This window comes from Podarcis vaucheri, assembly GCF_965113315.1.
Source record: "Podarcis vaucheri genome assembly, chromosome: 15".
Lineage (NCBI taxonomy): Eukaryota > Metazoa > Chordata > Lepidosauria > Squamata > Lacertidae > Podarcis > Podarcis vaucheri.
The window spans coordinates 43,691,810-43,714,324 of record NC_138753.1 but is presented as its reverse complement, the minus strand read 5'-3'; the positions used below and the strand labels follow the sequence as shown (position 1 = coordinate 43,714,324).

The 22,515-nt window shown below is 46.2% G+C and overlaps 1 protein-coding gene across 4 annotated transcripts in view; it reads left to right on the top strand.

Moving 5' to 3' along the window:
- Positions 1–22,515, top strand: part of SLC25A37 (solute carrier family 25 member 37) — a 41,268-nt gene that overhangs the window by 8,489 nt on the left and 10,264 nt on the right. For 3 of the 4 annotated variants that reach the window (XR_014214075.1, XM_082201173.1, XM_082201175.1), the window contains one exon: positions 21,814–22,042. Coding sequence is in view for 3 of the 4 variants with exons in the window: in XM_082201173.1 (XP_082057299.1) it covers positions 21,814–22,042 (229 nt within the window). In the remaining variant the exon portion in view is untranslated. Of the gene's footprint in view, positions 1–8,791; positions 8,919–21,813; positions 22,043–22,515 lie in introns of those variants that run through there. The other variant, XM_082201174.1, reaches the window with a different exon arrangement.

The following is a 22,515-nucleotide window of genomic DNA, read 5'->3' as shown; positions in this document are numbered from 1 at the left end:
ACACATGATACCCAATGTTACTCAAATTACAGTAGACATATTGAAATCAGTTGAGTTAAGAACTTAAGTTTGACTTAGTTGGCTATCAACTTTTAATTTGGGGGTTGCTGGGAGAGATGGTTGTTCTGTGTTCAGGCCTTCCAGTTCCACCACAAGTGCTGAAGAACCAACAACTGCCTTGTTAGCCACCTATTATGGTACATCATTCATATTATTACAGGGACCTCAATATTTGTGGGACTTCAATGAAAATTAAAATATTTTCTGTCCAGTCTTTCCACAGTGGAGTCTACAAGGCATCTTAACAAGCATGTTTCAAATACAGCTGTAACAAAAAATCTGAAATAATCCAGCTGCAAGGTAACTAAAGTATGAAATATAGGGTACAAAAGCATATGTCAGGAGTGCTCTGATGGTGTTTCCTGCTTGGCAGGGGGTTGGACTCGATGGCCCTTGTGGTCTCTTCCAACTCTATGATTCTATGATTCTATGATTCTAAGAGCAGCCTTCAAGCAAGGACACTTAAAAGCACTTTCAAATGAGACAGTCTTCAGAGGGTACAAGATTGCAAGCCATATGGGAGTTGGTCTGGGTGAACTTGGTGGGACTTTCTTCTGCACAAAATAAAATGCATAAACATGTGTGTACTCGTGCTGAAAGGGACCTTGGGATTTGTTCTACAGCTGTCGAAGGTTGAAGTTTGTAAGCAAAAAGACAGGTCCTTTCTCTCAAGCGGCTGACAGTCAAGACCAGGGGTACACTATTTGTGACCCTCCAGATGTTGTTGGACTACACCTCCCATCATCCCTGATCACTGGCTATGTTGGCCGTAGGCTGTGCACCCCTGTTCTAGATCATGGATCACCCGCCTGCTGTCTTACTGATGCTGCTGACTGGACCCCCAGCTCCCACCAGTCCCAGCCATTGTGGTCAGTGGGGATCTCTGCATGTTGGACATAGTATCCACACAACTTTGTAAATAAACCCATAAATCTTATTGGATTGCCGGAGTCTGGCAGAAGAGGGAACGAAAGCTCTGTCCTTCATGCAGTATTGTGGTCTTCATCAGAAGTTTGCTTGTGTGAAGCTCCTGTTTTTGACCTGAAGATCCATGCTGATTTTGCAGATACAGTGCTTGTCAGTGGTGGACCAAGGGTGATCTGATCCACATATTGTAGACTGGCTTTTAGGCCCAAATCTCAACCGTGATGCTGTGTGTGTGAATTTCTGACTGTGTGACCTATTTGTTTTGTTATGCTAGGATCCTCCAATCTACCAGCTGGGAGTAGGTGCAGGAGAGGGGCTCCAGGATGCCCTAGGGTGCCATGAAAGACAGGGGTGCTGCAGGCAACACCGGCCTCTGTCCCTCTTTCCTTCCCTCCCTCCTCTGATGCCCTCTCTGCCTCCCAAAGGCTTGCACAGCGAATGGTGCCTCTGGGGCTGGCAGGGGGTGCTTCCCAGGCCCCTGTGGGGCAGTGTGAGGAGGCACCTCTCTTTGGGGGGGGGGCAGCTCAGAGACCAGGGACGGAAGCAGCAGTGGGCAGTGTTAGCAGCCGGCCTGTGACTTGTAGCTTGGGCAAGCATTGCATTGTTGTAGTCCGTTTGAATGAGGCGCTGGCTTCACGGAATGCTGCTTGGCTAAGTTTTTGCTTCCTTGCCCAAGAAAGAAGATTCCACCTAAACATTAGGAAGAACTTCCTGACAGTAAGAGCTGTTTGACAGTGGAATTTGCTGCCAAGGAGTGTGGTGGAGTCTCCTACTTTGGAGGTCTTTAAGCAGAGGCTTGACAACTATATGTCAGGAGTGCTCTGATGGTGTTTCCTGCTTGGCAGGGGGTTGGACTCGATGGCCCTTGTGGTCTCTTCCAACTCTATGATTCTATGTTTAATCAGGACTTAGTGTATCTTCGGCATGTTTAAGAGGTTGCACAGGACCACTGAAAGACCGCAGGGTGAAATGCTTTCATTCCTTCTCTGTCGCAGGTTGCACATGGCCTTCTGAAATGACATTCCATACTTTTCCGTGTATAAGACTTTTTTTTTATTCCAAAAACATGTTCAAAAATTGAGGTCATCTTATACATGGGTAGTGCATTGTGGGGCCATGGGATTGGTTGCTGCCGTGGGTTGGAGATTGTTATTGGTGGCTGCTGCAAGAGCTGTTGTTGATTGGCTGTTGCTGTGGCAATTGGGCGGGTGATTTGCTGCTTTTTTCGGCAATGTGACAGAGGATAGTTTGCTTTGTTGACACGCATGAGCGGCATTGTCTATCCCCCCTCCCCATTTTCTTAATTTTGAGTCCCCCCCAAATAGGGGGCGTGTTATACACGGAAAAGTACTGTAACCGGGGGTAGGTTTGGTTCTCTTCCCTTTTCTGCTCTCCTGCTTCCAGCAAAATTGGCTTCATGATGATTAAGTAGCTAAAGAGGAGCTTTTGCATCCCTCCCTGGCTGCGCTGCTCTAATCCAGCAGGCAGTTATTCAAAAGTGTGCTTTGGCATGCTTTTCCAGAGTGTGTTGCCAGAGCTTGGCAGAATTAAGTGTACACAAAGTTGCTTCGCATGGCTTATGGGCACTTCCTGTTTTTTTGGATGAAAAACGGCTCTGCTTATCTTATGCGATGTGTAGCAGGAGAGCCAGTGGTGTGAATCAGGACCTTCTATTGGTTCTAGTTTTTAAAAAACCTCCTTTCGAAATCTAAAACTAAACCTCCCTAAAATGAGAGGATGACAACTTTCAGACTGAGTTTCTAGGACAGAGCTTTCCAAACTGTGTGTCGTGATACTTTAGTGTGTCGGCTGCAGTGTGTAGGTGCATCACACGAAAACTCCCTGTGCTCCTCCTGGGGCTGGAAAGGGAGCGGGCAGCCTGCCGGGTAGCTAGTAAAACTGAATTAGTGTGTCGTGAAATGATGCACGTCTAAAATGTGTGTTACCAACATGAAAAGTTGGGAAAGCTCTGTTCTAGGAACTTTTAATTGGGGGGTGAGGAACACTGTGCCCCTCCAGATTGGGCTGCAATTCTCATTATTTCTGACCATCTGGAGGGCCCAACACTGTGGAAGATAGCCCAAAGGGGGCACAGTCTCCCATTTCATCCCTGGTTTGGTGTAGTAGTGGGTCAGAGACTAAGCTGGGGCCACATCCACACCAGCCATTTAAAGCAGCATAATACTCACACATCTATGCTTCCCCGAAAGCATCCTGGGTACTATGGTTGGTTAAGGGTGCTGAGTCATTAGAAGACCCCTATTCCCTTCACACGTGGAGTAGTTCAAAAATCCATGTGAATGCTTGCTGTATCCTCCGACTCAGGGTGTGCCTGCGAGACGAGCACTTTTCTAAACGTTGTTCCTTGGCACTCTCTGTGACCTTGTTTTGCTGGAGGTGATGGAGAACCAGAAACTCGGAGGAGATGAAATAGGGTTATTCGATTAGAACACCAAGCAGGATGTTTACATGTACTGTATCTGTAGCGGATCTCTCTTTTTGAGGTGGTGAACTTTGCATGCATTATGGATCCTTTTCCAGATCTGCTTTAACATGCAGGAGTTCCATGGATGATATGTGAGGATTTCCTGAAAGGGCAGGAAGTTCAGTGGTTGGAAATGTAGAAAACAACAACTGTTTTTTTAAAAAATCAAACATTGTACATTTGAGGGCTAGAAATTTGTTGATCTGGCACTCCCGTAACTCCATTGTGATGCTGGGCAAATAGGATTATGAAAGAGTTAAGACACTTCTTGGGGTTTGCCCACTACTTTGGACTTTTCCTCATGTTTCAAAAAATGTTTTCCCCGCTTTACTGAAAATCCCGGCGAGACTGTGAGAAACTGAAAGCAGCATTTTCTCCCCTCTCTGCCCTTCCCTTCCCTTCATCTGCTGCCACCACTGGAACTAAATAACTTCGAAACTGTAAGAGCAAAAGTCCTAAGTTGCATCACAGCCTTACTTTGGCAGTGATATCTTGGTCTTCCTGGTCAAAGTGCCTTTAAAATTGCTGCCTCAAATGAGGGCATTCATTCAGGCAGCTGTTGTGGAAGCTTGTTCTCTTGCGTAATCGGCATAACAGGAAGAGTCTACCGTCCTGAAGGTTGCTCTGGGCCTTTACGCACAGGGATTATGAAATTCTCCCTATGCAAATTTCTCCCCAGTCTTTAGGGCTCCAACTTACCTGAACTTTGCCACAGCTGATGCCTTCTGTCTCCCCCCAGTCCAGTCCCCTCCCCTGGTGTGCAGATCACTTCTGCACATGTGTGTAAGGATACCAAAGCACAACCTGGTGTTGTGACATTATGCATGCACTGATTAAAAAACTGGTTTTGATCCCTCCTGGCACATTTGACTCTGCAGCATGTGTTTCTATGAGCAATTGAGCACTGAAGTATGCAATTGCCTGCACATAAGGAATGAATTTTGTCTTGAGGTGGTGCCATTATGTGATGAGTGGCTCAGGTGATGGCTGGTGAGTTTGGTGGTGTTGGTTGTTAATCTGATACTTTTCCTTCTCTTCACCATAAGGTCCCAAGGCAGTTTGCAGCAATTAAAAAACTACAATACTGAAAATGGTTTAAAACAAACTACAGTCACAGGAATACGGTTGTTCCTTAAAACCTCTATCTTGGCTGTCAGTTTGTTCTGTTCACGTTAAGCAGGCTATTGGCCCATATTTCCCTTCCGCCTGCCTTTTGGCCGCTGTGTGGCTATTGTGTGCTGCTAACCAGGCACACAGGGCTGGATGCCTGCAGTGATGGCTGTGCATGAGCAGCTGCTTGCTGTCTGGCCCCAGGTCCCTGGGAGTCACCTAAAGGTGACCGGTTAAGCAGATGTCATGGTCTTGGGCGAAGGATACCAAGCAGCTCAGAGCAGAACCCTGTGTATGTACCGTCCATAAGAATAAGTCTTGCTGTCTTCAATAGGACCCAGGAAAGTGCCTGGCACAAAGGCCTTATTCTCTGTTTGTGGACATGATGGATCCTAGAAGCTCTTGCACCAAAAAACCTGCCTGCCTCATTTTATCTGTGGGCGTTCTTTTTTCTCAACAAAATCATTTTCTTAAGCATGGTCAAAGGATTTATTTTGTTTTCTGGAGTGTGGAGGGACTTGCCCGCGATCTGCTTACTGCATTTTGGGTGGGGAGGAAATTTCGGTCAGATGGGCTAGCAATGCTGGAAATCATAGAATCATAGAATCATAGAGTTGGAAGAGACCACAAGGGCCATCGAGTCCAACCCCCTGCCAAGCAGGAAACACCATCAGAGCACTCCTGACATATGGTTGTCAAGCCTCTGCTTAAAGACCTCCAAAGTAGGAGACTCCACCACACTCCTTGGCAGCAAATTCCACTGTCGAACAGCTCTCACTGTCAGGAAGTTCTTCCTAATGTTTAGGTGGAATCTTCTTTCTTGTAGTTTGGATCCATTGCTCCGTGTCCGCTTCTCCGGAGCAGCAGAAAACAACCTTTCTCCCTCCTCCATGTGACATCCTTTTATATATTTGAACATGGCTATCATATCACCCCTTAACCTCCTCTTCTCCAGGCTAAACATGCCCAGCTCCCTTAGCCGTTCCTCATAAGGCATCGTTTCCAGCCCTTTGACCATTTTGGTTGCCCTCCTCTGGACACGTTCCAGTTTGTCAGTGTCCTTCTTGAATTGTGGTGCCCAGAACTGGACACAGTACTCCAGGTGTGGTCTGACCAGAGCAGAATACAGTGGCACTATTACTTCCCTTGATCTAGATGCTATACTCCTATTGATGCAGCCCAGAATTGCATTGGCTTTTTTAGCTGCCGCGTCACACTGTTGGCTCATGTCAAGTTTGTGGTCAACCAAGACTCCTAGATCCTTTTCACATGTACTGCTCTCAAGCCAGGTGTCACCCATCTTGTATTTGTGCCTCTCATTTTTTTTGCCCAAGTGCAATACTTTACATTTCTCCCTGTTAAAATTCATCTTGTTTATTTTTGCCCAGTTCTCTAATCTGTCAAGGTCGTTTTGAAGTGTGATCCTGTCCTCTGGGGTGTTAGCCACCCCTCCCAGTTTGGTGTCATCTGCAAATTTGATCAGGATGCCCTTGAGTCCATCATCCAAGTCATTGATAAAGATGTTGAATAAGACCGGGCCCAAGACAGAACCCTGTGGCACCCCACTAGTCACTCTTCTCCAGGATTAAGAGGAACCATTGATGAGCACCCTTTGGGTTCGGTCAGTCAGCCAGTTACAAATCCACTGAGTGGTAGCATAGTCAAGACCGCATTTTACCAGCTTCTTTACAAGAATATCATGGGGCACCTTGTCAAATGCCTTGCTGAAATCAAGGTAGGCTACATCCACTGCGTTCCCTTCATCTACCAGGCTTGTAATTCTGTCAAAAAACGAGATCAGGTTAGTCTGACATGACTTATTTTTCAGAAATCCATGCTGACTATTGGTGATCACAGCATTCCTTTCTAGGTGCTCACAGACTGTTTGCTTAATGATCTGCTCCAGAATCTTCCCTGCTATTGATGTCAGACTGACTGGGCGGTAATTATTTGGGTCCTCTCTTTTCCCCTTTTTGAAAATAGGGACAACATTTGCCCTCCTCCAGTCTGCCGGGACTTCGCCTGTTCTCCAGGAATTCTCAAAGATGACTGCCAGTGGTTCTGAGATCACATCTGCCAGTTCTTTTAATACTCTTGGATGCAGTTCATCTGGCCCTGGAGACTTGAATACATCTAAACTAGCCAAATATTCTTGTACTATCTCCTTAGTTATTCTGGGCTGTGTTTCCTTTGCTGAATCATTTGCTCCAAATTCTTCAGGTCGGGCATTGTTTTCTTTATCGGAGAAGACTGAGGCAAAGAAGGCATTGAGTAGTTCAGCCCTTTCTGTGTCCCCTGTTTGCATTTCACCATCTTCTCCTCTGAGTGACCCCATTGTTTCTTTGTTCTTCCTTTTGCTACGAACATACCCATAAAAGCCTTTTTTGTTGCTTTTAACCTCTCTAGCAAGCCTGAGTTCATTCTGTGCTTTAGCTTTTCTGACTTTGTGTCTACACGTGCTGGCTATTTGTTTGAATTCCTCTTTGGTGGTTTCCCCCCTTTTCCATTTTTTGTACACATCCTTTTTTAATCTTAATTCAGTTAAAAGTTCTTTAGATAGCCACCCTGGCTTCTTTAGGCACCTTCCATGTTTCCGTCTCATTGGTATTGCCTGACGTTGTGCTTTTAGTATCTCCCTCTTAACAAACTCCCAGCCATCATGAACTCCCTTTCCTTTTAGTATTGTTGTCCATGGGATCTCACCCAGCACTTCCCTAAGTTTTATGAAGTCGGCTTTCTTAAAGTCAAGAAATTGAGTCCTAGTATGCTTGGCTGCTCCTTTCCGCTGTATAGTAAACTTCAGAAGAGCATGATCACTCGCGCCTAATGATCCTTCCACTTCTATCCCACTAACCAGGTCATCAACATTGGTTAGGACCAGATCTAAAATGGCTGTTCCTCTTGTTGCTTCTCCCACTTTCTGGACAATGAAGTTGTCTTAACTTAGTTGCTTGTGGATCAGTTTTAGCCCCTGTTGACTCAAAGGTCTCCCTTTGTCCATGTGCATCTTCTTGTCAGTGGCAAAGCAGACTCATTCTGACAGGGTAGGAGTCTGCCTTGCCAGGAGTCCAGGTACAGAATGCCCTTCGACGTTATCTTTTAGGTGCTGGTAACAAAACAACCCCCCCTTTTTATTTTCCCAAGCTATTTAAAATTCTATCAGTGATGTGTTCTTAGTACTGTTTAAGCTCTCTCATCCTCTGCTTTTTATCTTGATTGATTGCATTGTAGCCCTTGTGTTTGTTACTCCCCCAGTGGCCACAGGCGACTAGGAATTCCATGCAGGCGAGTGGGTGGTCTGGCAGGGGAGGAGCAGATCTCTCTGCCTCTTACGCCACGAATCCACTTCTGTGCTGGCCATGGAGGATGGGAAAGCCACCCCTCAGCTCCAGCCCTCCTCTGCCAGCCTGCTTGGCAGAAGGGATCATTATTATTATTAGTCTGCTACTAAGAGGGCAGGGGTACCTTTACCTTTACCTTTAAGAGGGTAGTATCCTGCGTTAACAAGTCTGGAGATGCAAGCTGCTACTAGGCTCAAGCTCATTGGTGGAAAGGAAGACTATAAATGTAATAAATAACAGTTAATAAACAGTTTTTAAAAGCCCATGAAAAGTTACAAGGCAACTTTTAACTTAACTTATAAGCAACCTTGAAAGTTTTAGAAAATGAACAGTGATAAAATGATTTTATATTTTAAATGTTTATATATCTGTGGATTGAGTGGAAGGGAGGAATGGTGGGTGAATAGTCTGGTCCTCTTGGGCTTCCTGGTGTGACTTCTTCAACTCCAGACTGAGCCATAGCAGGGCTAGGGAGCACTTGGCCTAGTGGTGGGTGAGCTGTGCTTGCATTGGGCCTGTGCTTCTCATCTAAGAATAGAGGGGGGAAGTTCAGAGTTCGATGAAAGTGTTTATTATTGTGTCAATGTGACATTTCCCAGTATTTACGCAAGTGTAAAAAGATAGGCCTCTGCCCCAAGGAGTGTGCAATCTAAATTTAAATAGGAAAGAGGGGAGTGAATTGTGTTGACATGTGTCAATAGAAAGCTTTCATTTTCTCTTCTTAACATGGGCCAGAACCAAATGTTTCCTGCCAGTCGCTTGCACAATTGCAAGGGAAGCTTGGATTTTCTGGCCCAGGCCTGCTTCTCCCTCCCTGCCTACGTAACCTTGTTTCACTGCTGGGAAAGATGACTGAGCATTTGGTGTGCTCTGAGTGTGGACGCGTGGACTAACCTTGAATGGCAGGCCACTCGGAACACGGAGTGAGTGCAATTGCCATGGCTGCTTGCTTGCAAATGGAAAGTGAAGGAATACTAGATCTGTGCTTTGCCAAGGTAAACTTTGGCTTTCCTTTGGCTTTCCTTTGGCTTGTGCTTCCTCCTTCTGCAGAGCAGTCATTCTGGGGAGGATTCCTTCCAAGCTTCTGAGAAGCTCTGCCTTTCCCTGATGGGTCTTAATCATTTTGCGGTGGTGGTTGTGGTCTGTTGCTCTTCGCATTGAATCTTATTTATATGAATGTGTGGCTTTGGGGGCAGAGGAAGCTGCCTTATACTGAGTCAGACCATTGGTCCATTTAGCTCAGTATTGTCCACACGGACTGGCAGCAGCTCTGCAGGATTTTGGGCAGGGAGTCTTTGCCAGCCCTTTCTGGAGATGCCACAGATTGAGCTTGGAACCTCATTGTTGTTGTTGTTTAGTGCCTGCATGCCAGGCACTCCTGTCTTCCACTGCCTCCCGCAGTTTGGTCAGACTCATGTTTGTAGCTTCGAGAATACTGTCCCACCATCTCGTCCTCTGTCGTCCCCTTCTCCTTGTGCCCTCCATTTTTCCCAACACCAGGGTCTTTTCCAGGGAGTCTTCTCTTCTCATGAGGTGGCCAAAGTACTGGAGTCTCAGCTTCAGGATCTGTCCTTCCAGTGAGCACTCAGGGCTGATTTCCTTCAGAATGGAGAGGTTTGATCTTCTTGCAGTCCATGGGACTCTCAAGAGTCTCCTCCAGCACTATAATGCAAAAGCATCAATTCTTTGGCGATCAGCCTTCTTTATGGTCCAGCTCTCACTTCCATACATCAATACTGGGAAAACCATAGCTTTAACTATACGGACCTTTGTTGGCAAGGTGATGTCTCTGCTTTTTAAGATGCTGTCTAGGTTTGTCATTGCTTTTCTCCCAAGAAGCAAGCTGCTGGAACCTCATACTCTGCCCCTGAGTTGTGACCTTGCTCAAAGATGCTTCTTCTCTTTTACTTGCTTGAGGGCAGGTAGATTGCACCTTCAAATGTTTGGCTTTCCTGGAGCCTTTTTAAAAAAGATGGCATCTGTTTGAGTTTATAGAGGGGGGAATCCTTGGTTGTGAAGCCCTGAGTTTGGTCCATGTTCTCCCCTCCATTGTGACAACTGTCCATTTGCTTACCCCCATCTCTCTTTCCCTTCCTGGGCTCAACTTGCACTGCTATGCAGGATAGCTGGGAGAGCATGAGGCTGTTAATCTCAGGGTCATGGGTTTGAGCCCCAAGTTGGGCAAAAGATTCCTGCATTGCAGGGGGCTGGCCTAGGTGGCCCTCCTTCTCTACAATTTTATGCTTCTAAGAATGGAAGGCATGTGAATGGTTTCTGCTGTTGCTTCTGCTGCTGCTAGTCGCTGATTCTCACAGGTGAGGAGAGTCCTGTCGTGCTTGGCTCCTGTTTACGGGCTTCCCATGGGCATCTGGCTGGCTGCTGTGACTAGATGAGCTTTGGGCCTGTTCCAAGAGGGCTCTTCTTCTCTTCTCTTGGGCAGGTGAACAGGAAACAATAACAATGTACAGTAGCAGCGCCTACAGGGCCCCATACGCTATCAGTGGGCACTTTGCTGTAGAGTGTGTCGCTGGGGGTGAATCCTGTGCCCTGCGTATACAAAACATGGGAAATGCTGGATGTCTCAGTGCTTGGGACAGAGGCATCTGCAATGAAGAAAAGCAGGGGCTAAGATCCTGGAAAGGATGCACAACACATATTTTAAAGTGTGTGTTGGGGGCTGTTGGTCTGTCAGTAGTTGCAAGCGATGCCTCCACACTTGCAAGCTGCTCTGAGCTTGGAAGAACGGGACTATATGTAAATGAAATAAAATTGCATTTTTGTGAAGAGGATCCCTGTGGTACCTATTTTGCAGCAGTTTCTCTTGTGGGATCGTTGAAATCTACCTGTTTTCAATACAGGTGTTTCTGGGGAATTGTGTTGTGGGTTGCACCCAAAATTTCTCTTCCTCTGGAATGCAGCTCCATTAATGTCTAAAGAAAATCTCAATTACTTTATTTTCCAGTCATCAGCAGTTGGCTTAACTTGAGGGTTGTATTCCTAGATATGTGAAGGCCTGGAAGAAAAATGGAAAAATTGAGGACCTCCTCCCCATTATTCTGTCTCCACCCCCCACCAGGCCTTCACATCTCTCTAGGTGCTGGGACCTCTTCTTTTTAATGAGTTTGTGTTCAAATTTGGGTGCCCGCCCTGCAGAAGGCTTATTAACTGTTAATAATGTGTAGTCAGCTTGAAAGCTGGGACTTACTTTGCTTGCTCTGGCTTGCCCTGTTTCCTTTCAGCACTTTGAGAGCCGGCAGGTGGGGCTTCTCCTTCCCAGGCGGTGCAGTGATGGGAGCAGCCATGTTGGCTGAGCACCTTCCCTCTGGGGAGAAGTTCAAAGATGCAGAAGTGCCATGACTTCCTGAAGGATCGAAGAGGGCAAAGCTCATCCCTGGGTTTGCCAAGGATTGACTCTGTAACCTTCTGTATGCAAAGCACCTACTCCATCACCGAGCAACAGCCCTGATGTGGAGGATTGACTTGTCAGGATGAGTGGGACTTGCAGCATCCCCACATTTTGGAGGCACTGACTGCTCTCTGCACTGGGCACTAAAAGTACATGGTTATCACTACCGGTACTCCAGTATGAAGAATGTCCAAGGAACATAACTGCTTGGATTCCTAAAATACAGTGCTTCCCTCTAGCCCCATTTTCACACAGGCTGCAGTTGCAGGCATTTCCCATTCCTGGGCCAAGCACAAGCTGCTACTGGTTCTGCTTCATGGTCCACACTTGCAAGACACCTTCATTTTAGCTTTTATTGACATAGCCAAAGGGGATTCAATACCAAAGCCTTGTGACATATTTTGTTTTCCAGTGCAGCTTTGTGGTAGGAATGTAAATCTCAGAATGCAGTGTCTCAAAATAGTCCGCAGGAAGCTAAATGGAACCAAAGTTCACCATTAAAAGGGATTTTTATGGTCGCATTTTACTAGAATAGCATTTTAGTGGCATCTCTCCATAGACAGGCATGCCAGGGCCAGCGTTCATGGATCTTAGTCATATGTGCTTTGCTACTGCAATCTAGATTCCAGATGCTTTTTTATTTTTGAGGCCTGTCCAAGGCCAGTACTACTACTACTACTACTACTACTACTAATAAATTTTATTTATATCCCGCCCTCCCCAGCCGAAGCCGGGCTCAGGGCGGCTAACAACAATCAAATAATCAAACAGTCAAATAATCACACAATCTAAAAATATTTCATTATAAAAATTAATTAAATCAAATTGATGGCAACCAATTAAGCAAGACTGGCCCGTTCGGGCAGGGGTACCTTTACCTTTACCTTTAATTAAGCAAAATTCTGTGCAGGTTGCCAGAGGAGGGAGTCAGGCTGCGCCCTGACCAAAGGCCTGGCGGAACAACTCTGTCTTGCAGGCCCTGCGGAAAGATGTCAGGTCCCGCAGGGCCCTAGTCTCTTGTGACAGAGCGTTCCACCAGGTTGGAGCCGCAGGCGAGAAGGCCCTGGCTCTAGTTGAGGCCAGCCTAACCTCTCTGAGGCCTGGGACCTTGAGGATGTTATTATTTGCAGACCGTAGGTTTCTCTGTGGGGCATACCAGGAGAGGCGGTCCCGTAGGTACGAGGGTCCTAGGCCGTATAGGGCTTTAAAGGTTAAAACCAGCACCTTAAACCTGATCCTGTACTCCACCGGGAGCCAGTGCAGCTGGTATAATACTGGATGAATGTGCTCTCGCAGCGAAGACCCCGTAAGGAGTCTCGCTGCGGCATTCTGCACCCGCTGGAGTTTCTGGGTCAGTCTCAAGGGCAGCCCCACGTAGAGCGAGTTACAATAATCCAGTCTGGAGGTGACCGTCGCATGGATCACAGTGGCTAGGTCAGGACGAGAGAGATAAGGGGCCAACTGCTTAGCTTGGCGGAGATGAAAAAATGCCGCCTTTGTTATAGCTGTAATCTGCGCCTCCATAGAGAGGGAGGTATCGAAGATTACACCCAAACTCTTAACGGCCGGTGCTGGCACTAATTGCACCCCCGCAAGAGGGAGTCATCAGCTCCTTCAGGCATCAGATGCTGGGCAGGAGGGCAGGAAGTGGGAGCAAGGTAGTGGAAAGATGGCTGTATGTGCTATGCACCCTCCAAACTTGCCTACTGCTCTCATTTGTGGAGGCCAAAATTGCCATGATTGCTAGTCCAGTCCGCTTCTGAACATGTAAGCCAAGGAGTGGGAGGTACCATATAACACCGGTCCTTAAAGACCTACATTGTCTCCCAGTATGTTTCCGAGCACAATTCAAAGTGTTGGTGCTGACCTTTAAAGCCCTAAACGGCCTCTGCCCAGTAGACCTAAAGGAGCGTTTCCACCCCCATTGTTCAACCCAGACACTGTGGTCCAGCTCCGAGGGTCTTCTGGTGGTTCTCTCACTGTGAGAAGCAAAGCTACAGGGAACCAGGCAGAGGGCCTTCTCAGTAGTGGCGCCTGCCCTGTGGAATGCCCTCCCATCAGATGTCAAGGAAATAAACTACTATCTGACTTTTAGAAGACATCTGAACGCAGCCCTGTTTAGGGAAGTTTTTAACGTGTGATGTTTTATTCCATTTTTAATATTCTGTTGGGAGCTACCCAGAGAGGCTGGGGAAACCCAGCCAGATGGGTGGGGTATAAATAAATTACTACTACTACTACTACTATCTTGTTCCTCACCTGAAGCAGCGAAATATCTTGGGCAGGCCCTGCATATGCTTCCTGTTGGCTTCTGAACTGATAAATCTGATGGCGTAGCACAGATCTTGGATTCATGGGCGTAATAACAGTGTGGGTTGCAATCTAAATCAGTGTTTCCAGGTAGATATTCCCCTCCCCTCTCCCTGGGGTTTTGGGTCTGTGAAGAGGGTGAGGAGGCCTAGGGTTAGAAAAGGCGTTTATGAGGTACAGAGTGAAAAATTTAATTAGGAACTATGAGCCCCAGAAATATAGGGCATGGGCATGTATAGAGTGCGTTTCTGTTGCCATTGAGGAACTTCTAAATTTAATAAGATTATTCCACAGTGCAACAATATTCCTTTAAAAATTTTTTTATGATTCTTGGGAATGGTGATTGATAGATAAATGTTGGTTATATATTGATTTTTCTTTATTGTATTTCATTTACATTCCCAAGAATTTGGGTTGCAGTTAATAACGACTTTATAAGCTCATAAAGGGATCAGTGAACTCAGAAGTTTGGGAAACCCTGATCTAAACAGAGGCATAAAATTCCAGAGCTGTTGGACAGGAACTGTGGCGATCCAGTGGATTGGATGCCTTGTGAGGGACATAAAAAGGTATCTTTACCTGAGACACAGTGGGGAGTAGCAGTCAGTGCAGGAGTTGCTGGAAGGAGGAGCACAAGGTGCCAACCAACCATCTGAGGGACTCCATTCCAGATTTGTGTAGGGTTTGCCCCTTAGCCTTTCTTCTCCTGAAGGTGTTCCACAAGGCAGTGGAGATTTGGGACCAGAGTTTTTCTTCTTCTAAATGGGCCACCTTCCCAGGTTGAGGAGCCCCATCTACTCAAGAGGAGACCCATTGAATACTTGGACCTAGGTTAGCCATGCCTGCAAATTTCAGTGGGTCAGAGTATGATCAGCATGGGATGCAAGCCAGGGCCTTTACAAGATATCTACAGCCCTTCCGGGTTTATCTCATGTGATGATCTTCGTCTAGAGTTCTTGCTGTGGAGAAGAAGGCTGCCAAAGCCAACCAGCCATGATAGCTATATGTTGCCATCAAGATCAAGGGTGGCCTTCCTGCGAATACAGGTTACTGCATGGGAGCATCAGTGGCAGAATGCTGTTCTGTTCATGCCCTATTTGTCGGTTCACCATTGAGGCATCAGGTTGGCCACTGTGAGGAATGGGATGCTGTGCATTTCTTTACAAAATTAATTTTATAATACCAGGAAGTCCTGGGCTGGGTGGACTCGTGGTCTGAGTGTAAGGCCATTTCAGATGTTCATATGATGCTCAGCTTGGAGAGGTATTTTTTTGGTGGTGATTCAAGTGGCTGGAGAGTGTGTGCAAATGGGAACTGTCAGGATTTTGTTTCCATTGCCAAAGAATGGCTTATCCAAGACGAGTGGAAAACCCTTCCCACCCCCTTGCGTGCAGAAAGCTTGTTTGCAAGAGTGTGCACCAATGTGATTCCTTACCAAGCCAGTATTAACAGGTGCCTCATGATGTTATTTCCCAGCTAGTGAACAGTGCCAAACAGGCACTCTTCTTTGTTCTTCACCCAGGGGCGTTTTGTACTATACGCCTTGAAGGAGTGTTTTAAATTATTAGCCCCTTGCGACCAAGTGAAGATGCCCAGATGCCAGGATGTTGTCTGATATCTCCACCATCTAGAGGTGCATGCCTGGGGATCCTCGGATCTGGACAGTTTTCATACACTAATACCACATCCTGTAGAATTATGTCAGTTATATTTTATATGCACAATCAGAATGAATTTCAGGAACCAAAATGCTTTTTCTGTACAGCCAGAACAGGAGTGCTGAACAACGTTATAGTCAATTGTTGTAGCTTGTACTTCACTTACTCTGCCCCAGTGCCCTGCTTGCAGTTGTGAAGAATATTCTTACGTTATGAATGGTCCATGCCTAGGGCTTTTTTCAGCTGGAACTCCCTGGAACTCAGTTTTGGCATCTCTCAGGTGAGTTCCAGCCCCTCTCAGGTAGGCACCATTGCTATTCTAAGAGGATGAGGGATGCATTAAAGGTGAGTTCTGGCTCCACTTCTTCTAGAAAAATAGCACTGCATGCCACCATTAACAAAAAGAGGTAGGAATCAACCAATATATATGTGGATAAAGTGACTTTTCTTCCTTAAGTTCTCAAAGTTCTTAACCTAGCTCCAGATTGTCATCTGAACAAGCCAGGTGACAGTCAGTCATTTGAAAAACAAGACTTAGCTGTCTGGCCCCAAAATGGCAACTAGACAATCTGTTTTGGCGACTGTAACCTTGGTTTAAGGAGCCATTTGGCACCTGGCTTATATATCTGAGTTTCTAACACTGATGAGTGGCATTTTCACTGCAGAAAGGCACAGCTGGGCTTTATGCTCTTCCAGTGTCTGTTGGTCTGCATTCTCTTATTCCATAATTGTATTGAAATTGGGCATGAAGTTGAGAATCACTTTCATCCTAAAAGCTTAAAAAACCCTCCGCCTATGGCTATGAAGGCTTGCAATCGTATGGGTTACGTGTGATGATGTCAGAGCAGCTGAGCAAGGCTGCTAAGTGTCACAGTTCCCTTCAAAGCAGAAAGTATGTTTTGCAAGAAATGTTGTAATTTGTCAAATGCAGTCCCTGCAACACCCTGCACAGAGAGCTGGGTGTTCATTCATTTTAACAACTTCCATGCTTATCTTGCTGATGCAAAAGCCAGGACTGTAGCTCAGTGATAGAGCACCCTTGGCAATATATTTTCAAACTGTTGTCCTTAGACCATAGTGGGGTCTGCAAGCTCCATTTGGGTGTTCTTGAGCAGTTTTAATGTGCAGTTCTTTAAAAAATGGCTTGTGTTTATATCTGTCAAGCTGTCTTGGTGTGTGTGTGTGGGGGGGGGGTCATTTTGAAGGGCAAAACAATCCTGTGCAGTAGTAACAGCAAATTTGCTCTTCCAAAGTGGATCCTATCTATCAGGGGTAACATCACATCTGTGGGGCTGTTGGGTGAGAAATGGCCCCATGACTAGAGATTCCCCGCTCCTGCCCGATACACCTTTTTTTTTTTGCCCGATACACCTGGCACAGTTTGCATGCAGGAAGGAGGTATCTGGGGGCTTTCAGGCACACCATGATTTGCAGAGAGACAGCATTCCTTGCAGAGGGTGGGGCAAGGCCCCCTGCCCCTCAAAAGAGAACCCAGTGAGGACTGAGCATATTCAGTGCACTAAATATTGAAATTGGGGGGCAGGGGCGGGATGGAGAACAGAAAATCCAGGAATGGAGTATGGGCATGGCTGGCTGGAACCCTGAACTAGAGCCCTCCGCACCTCAGCGTCTTGCTCCAGGTTCCACTTGTAATTCATAACAAAATGCTGGACTCAATAGACTTTCTGCCTGATCCAGGCAGTTGTGTATGTATGAGAAGTGTTTGTGTATATAGCAGGAACAGCAGGCTCTGATATCTGCCTACATTTTCAGATCTGTCTTGCAGACAGGGGTGTCTTTTGTAATAGTGTAAACAAGCTGAAGGATTCATTTTACATAAACCTCCTTGTGACTAAACTGGGTGTGGTGCTCAAATATTTCAAAAATGTCCCTGCTCCATTTCCCCCTTTGCATTTATCCCTTGGACCAGCTATCCCTGGAAAGTGATCTGGCTCTGTATGACGGGCTTAGTTAACAAGTTTTTGTTGTGAGTGTAAAAGGAAGCAAAGCCCAATACTCACAAATCCTCAAAATAAATCCATTCTCGGACTGGACCTCCCCCCCAAAAAAAAACTGGCCCTAAGACATATTACATAATTCTGTTGTTGCCTTTATATCTGTCAGGCCGTGATAAACATGGTAGTCGTGGCTTCACTTTCTGTTTTATCTAAAACGGCAGTCTCCAGACCAATGTTTGGAGCACTTCAGGGTATGCAAACGTGCTTATTAAAGATGGGTGTTATTTTTTTATGTCCTTGAGATGCACAACTTTCTTTCCTTTGACAAGATGACCTTAGGTGGGTCCCCACAGGAGCTTGTCTAGAGTCAGGCAATTGAACCTTGTAGCTCAGGATTGACTTTTCTGACAGGCAGTGGCTCTCCGGGGGTTCCATCGCTGCTCCCCGGCTGCAGCCTTTTGTACAAGTGCCATAATAACGTTGGTTTCACGTATGTTAGGAAAAGCTTCTGGGAACAAAAATATCTTCAGTTGTTTCCAGGAAGTATAAAGAGTGTGCCCCACTCTTTATATCTCCACAGGGATTCTACAGGGCAGGGGAAGACATGGAAAGCCTAGAGCAGAAGTCTGACCTTTCAGGAGCATCTCAACACCTGAAATTAACATTATAGATGCTATCTATTTTCTGCAGTATTATTTTCAAGCAATTATTAATAATATAAGTGTGTGTGTAAGATCTTCAAGATCAGTCTCCTAAAACCACTTTGCCTGCTTTGGGAGGCATTAATGACAAGCATGTTTGCCTCATACAATAGACAATAGAAGTTGTTACAGTAAGTGCCACACTTTTTAACAGCAACCCAAAAAGAGGTGTCAGTGCTGTGTACCCTAAAGTACCCCCTGAAAAAAGTACTGCTTGAAATTGACTTGGAGAAGCACATTGTCATCGGTATGGCTTTTGTCTGCTTTCCAGTTTGCTGGCCCAAGCCCCTTTGGGAGGCAGGTTGGGAGATAAATGGAATAAATGAATAAATACATAAATACATGCAAATGTGATGTAAACGCAAATGTGATATAAGTACACAGTTCCTTTTAATTGCTTCTAGGAAGGCTGTGCCAAGGCTGCTTATGTGTTCATCACATGACTGGCCAATCTCAAGTTTTTTGGCAGCTGGCAAATTGGTGTTTATCCGCTGTAATTCTTCTCTTGCATTTATCTTTGCAGCAAATGAGACAATCTTCTGGGATTAGAATTGCATCCCCTTTTCATCCTTGTAAATAGGTGTGTTGAAGTGGGATTTGCTGTACTTGTGTTAGTAAGGAAGCCTGGATTTGCACCTTGCTGTTGACAGTGGCAAAGTGGTGGGAACCCCCTCTTCTCGCTGAGGCAGCGCTGTGAGAGTGCAGAGCAAGAGATGGTGTCCTGCCGCTCAGAGTGGTTTTGTGCTCCAGGTTGGAATGCCGTTCTTCAAAGGAGAGACGCAAGCAAGCCGCTCTGTGGGGCTTGAGTAGACTTGCTGGGCCTCCGCTTTGATTTCACGGCAACTTAAACAGCCCAGGCCTGAACCAGTAGAAACAATCCAGGTGACTATTAAGCATTGCCTTAAGCAATTAAAACAGCAAGGTGGAGATTTCTTGGCTGGCTAGTGAGTTCCTAGCTTTGCCACTAAAGAGCTGGAGCACCTGAGACCATGGCATAGCCTGACTGTATACCTTTTGGCTGTACCTTGGTGGAACATCATTAGCACGTGCACACAAAACTTGTAAGCTTTGAGAGCAGGTACATTTTCAGACATGTTTAATGAGCAGGGAAGCGAGAGCTAATGAGCATTTGCACAGAATGACAGTGATCTGCATTGCTCAGGCTGACATTAGGCTGTTGGGACAAGTCCAGTCTGCGCTGGCAGCATTGGTTCTTCCTTCCAGCCAAGTACCTTGAATTGCATCCCAGAGTCTCACTGTCCTGAGATGCTCAATGTCGTGATCATGTGCTCAGACACAGATTCCAAAAAGCACTAATGCGATAATTAGCATTTGTATCATAGGGTTGTTGGGTGAGGTGGGTGGACTTGAGAATGGCTTTCCCTCAAAGAATCCTGGGAACTGTAGTTTGTAGGCTGCTGCAAACTGTAGCTCCTTGATAAATGAACTGTTAAAGTGGTGCGGATGTGCTTTAAGTGTATGGTGTGGATGTGTTCTCTTCTGTGTGATCGCTGTTGGAGGATTTGAAGAGTTCTATCATGTTTCCACCCTCCACAATCTAAGGACTTATTTTTATACCCCTGACCATCTTCATGGTCTTCTTCCTGAACCATTCCACTGTCTCTGTTTCAGAAATGGGGAACCTGCAGCTCTCCAGGTAATGCTGAACCACAACTCCCATCATCCCTGACCCCTGACTACGACGGCTGGGCTGGTGGAAGTTAAAGTTCAGAAACAACTCAGGGGCCTCAGGTTGGACTTTTTTAGAAAGTGTGGCACCAGAGGGATACATCGTGTGCCAGAGGAGGTGTAGCTAGTGCGGAATAAAGTGACACCATTGATTCTCATGGCTTGGAAATGTGTTTCTTTTTACTTCGAATCACATGCGCCTGTTGCCTTTTGCAGCTGCATCCCACTTCAGGCTTAGCTTGTGTGCTAGCTGTAATCTCACAATTATTTTCATATGTTTGAGCTCAGGCCTGGACAGAGAGGACACTCCAGAACAAGAGGTTTGATTGCTGAGTCACTGTTGATGCCACAATACAATACAATACTAGGATTTGTTTTTGCTCTCTGGGGCTAATTTACACTGCAGCTTTTTCTCCAAGGAGCTCAAGGTGGCCTACCTGCTTCTCCCCCTCCTCATTTAATCCCTGTAGGTTAGGCAGAGAGTGAGCAACTGGCGCAAGGGCCCCAGTGAGCTTCACGGCTGAGTGGGGATTGGGACCCTGGTCTCCCAGGTCCTACTCTGACAGTAACTGGTGCATGATACATGCAGTCAGCAGCCAGGCTTGCTTTTTCTCTGTGTTCTGTGCTTAGTGCACTGCCACCTGCTGAGCAAAAGAATGACAATACTGATAATAATAATAATAATAATGTAATTCTGGGGTGTGTGCAGAGTGTAGGTTGGGATAAGCTCCTCTGTAACAATCCCTGATTTTAGATAGGTGTTTCTCAACCAGGTAGGCATATATAAATACTTGGTTGGGGGTGTCAGGGTTTCCCCCCAAAATGTGTACAATATAAGTAGGGGGGGAAATACAAATTTCAATTCTCATAATATTTCAGTCTTTTCCAAAATTCATATATAGTAATTAGGCAGGCCGTGGGGCTTTTATCTTTTGCTTTCATCAAGGTGTGGCCTCAACGAATGCCAGGTAGGATAAGCTTCCTGTTTGGAAGTCGTGCTGATTCTTCCTTGCCAAAGCCTGCTCTTCATTTGAATGATTCCAGCTTTAGTGCCATGCTTTCGGCCAGTTTACCTGGACAGAAGCCAAGTTAAAGGATCTGAAACTTCCGAGCTCCCCCAGATTCCTTTTTTAAAATGGTGCCAGGTTTGCTATCTTACAAGAGGGTAGTTTGAGTGAAGATTGCACATTTTGTTGGAGGAGCAACAATTTCATCTCTGTGCCAACTAGATCTGATGATGTTAATTTATAGTTTGTCACTTAGCCCTGGTACTTGATCTTGTGCTGCTTCTACCCCAAACCGTTTCCCAGCATGATTATCTTTACAGCACAAATTAAAATTGGCTTTTGCACGATGGGTCCAGAACAATGTGTCTCTGAAACCACAGAAGGCTCTTGCTTTGTCCTACTCATTTCTACTCTTGTTTAAAGTGGGTGCTCATTACTGAGACATGAGAGACAAGTACATACAGTTCTTGTTTGCAGCTTCTGTTGTATTGAGAGGAACAGCAATAAAGTTCTCAGGGTCCAGGTTTTGTGGGGAGAGAGTGCTATCCTGTTTGGCTGAGTTATAGCGCCCCCTGCTGGCGTGGTGTTGGAGCCTGTGTGTAAGGTTCCTTGGCTTATTTGTTCGTTTTTAAAACAGATTAGGAGTTCATAGCTCCTCCAGGACTGCCTCGTCTCACATGAACCAACCTGGACATTGTCTGGGTCCCGGCTTCATATGCCCACTCAATAAGGGGCCTGTTCCGTGATTGCTTCCCGTTTGGGGAATGCTCCCCCCAGGAGCGCATGCCTGGCACAGTCACTGGCTGTTTTTAGGCACCAGGCAAAACCTTTCTTATTCACCCAGGCATGTTGTATTTAACTGGGAGGGTAGCTAGAGATGGCAATCTTTGCTGCAATCCTCTTTCAAGTGGACTAGGTAGCACTTTTCCTTCCTTTCCTTTCAAATGCACTGTCAGTTGAGTAGTTTTATTCTGTTTGGTTTTGCCGCTGAGTGTAATGGCTTTGTTTTATCAGTGTGGCTGCCTTTGTGGCACTTGAGCGCAAAAATGCATAGATTAGATTAGATAAAAAAGCTCATTGGCAGAACCTGGTGCCCTCAGCTTAATCCTGGGGGCCATCAAGGGCTGCTTTCCTCATGCTTCTTCAATTCTTTCTTTCTAGACCCGGATGCAGAGTTTGCAGCCCGACCCCAAAGCCCAGTACAGAAGTGTGTTTGAGGCCCTGAAGAAGATGATCCAGACGGAAGGCTTCTGGAGACCCTTGCGAGGGATCAACGTGACTGTGGTGGGAGCCGGCCCAGCGCATGCCCTGTACTTTGCCTGCTATGAGAAAATGAAACGGAGTTTCAGTGACATTATTCGCCACGGAGGGAACAGCCACCTGGCCAACGGTATATTGACATAACCAACCCAGGGGCCCATCCTGGTCCCTTGCCTCTCAAATGGTGTACTTTTTTCTTGCGCTCTGGCATCTTCCGCCTGCATTTCTGCTTCTGGAAAAAAGACGCTGGGAAGACTCCGCCGGTGGCCGCCTAAGCGCTCTCTTGCTGCATTCAACTCCTTGTCTGCTTTCCACAGGCATCGGCAGTGTTAGAGTCTCGTGTATGAAGAATACACTCCAGAGCCTCTAAAAGTTAGATGTTGGAGAAGCATTTGACCCTGAGCAACTCTGGTTGGGGCCATAGGAAGCAGATACTTGAAACAACTGGGTCGTCAAGCTTGGGCAGCTCTCTAGGGAAGCAGGTTCTTAGGGCTTTTTTTGGGGGGGGGAACAAATTGCTTCTGCTTCTAAATCAGTATCTAATCTTATTAAATCTATCCATTGCCTTTATATATTGCCTTTCTGCCAGGGCACCGAAGATGC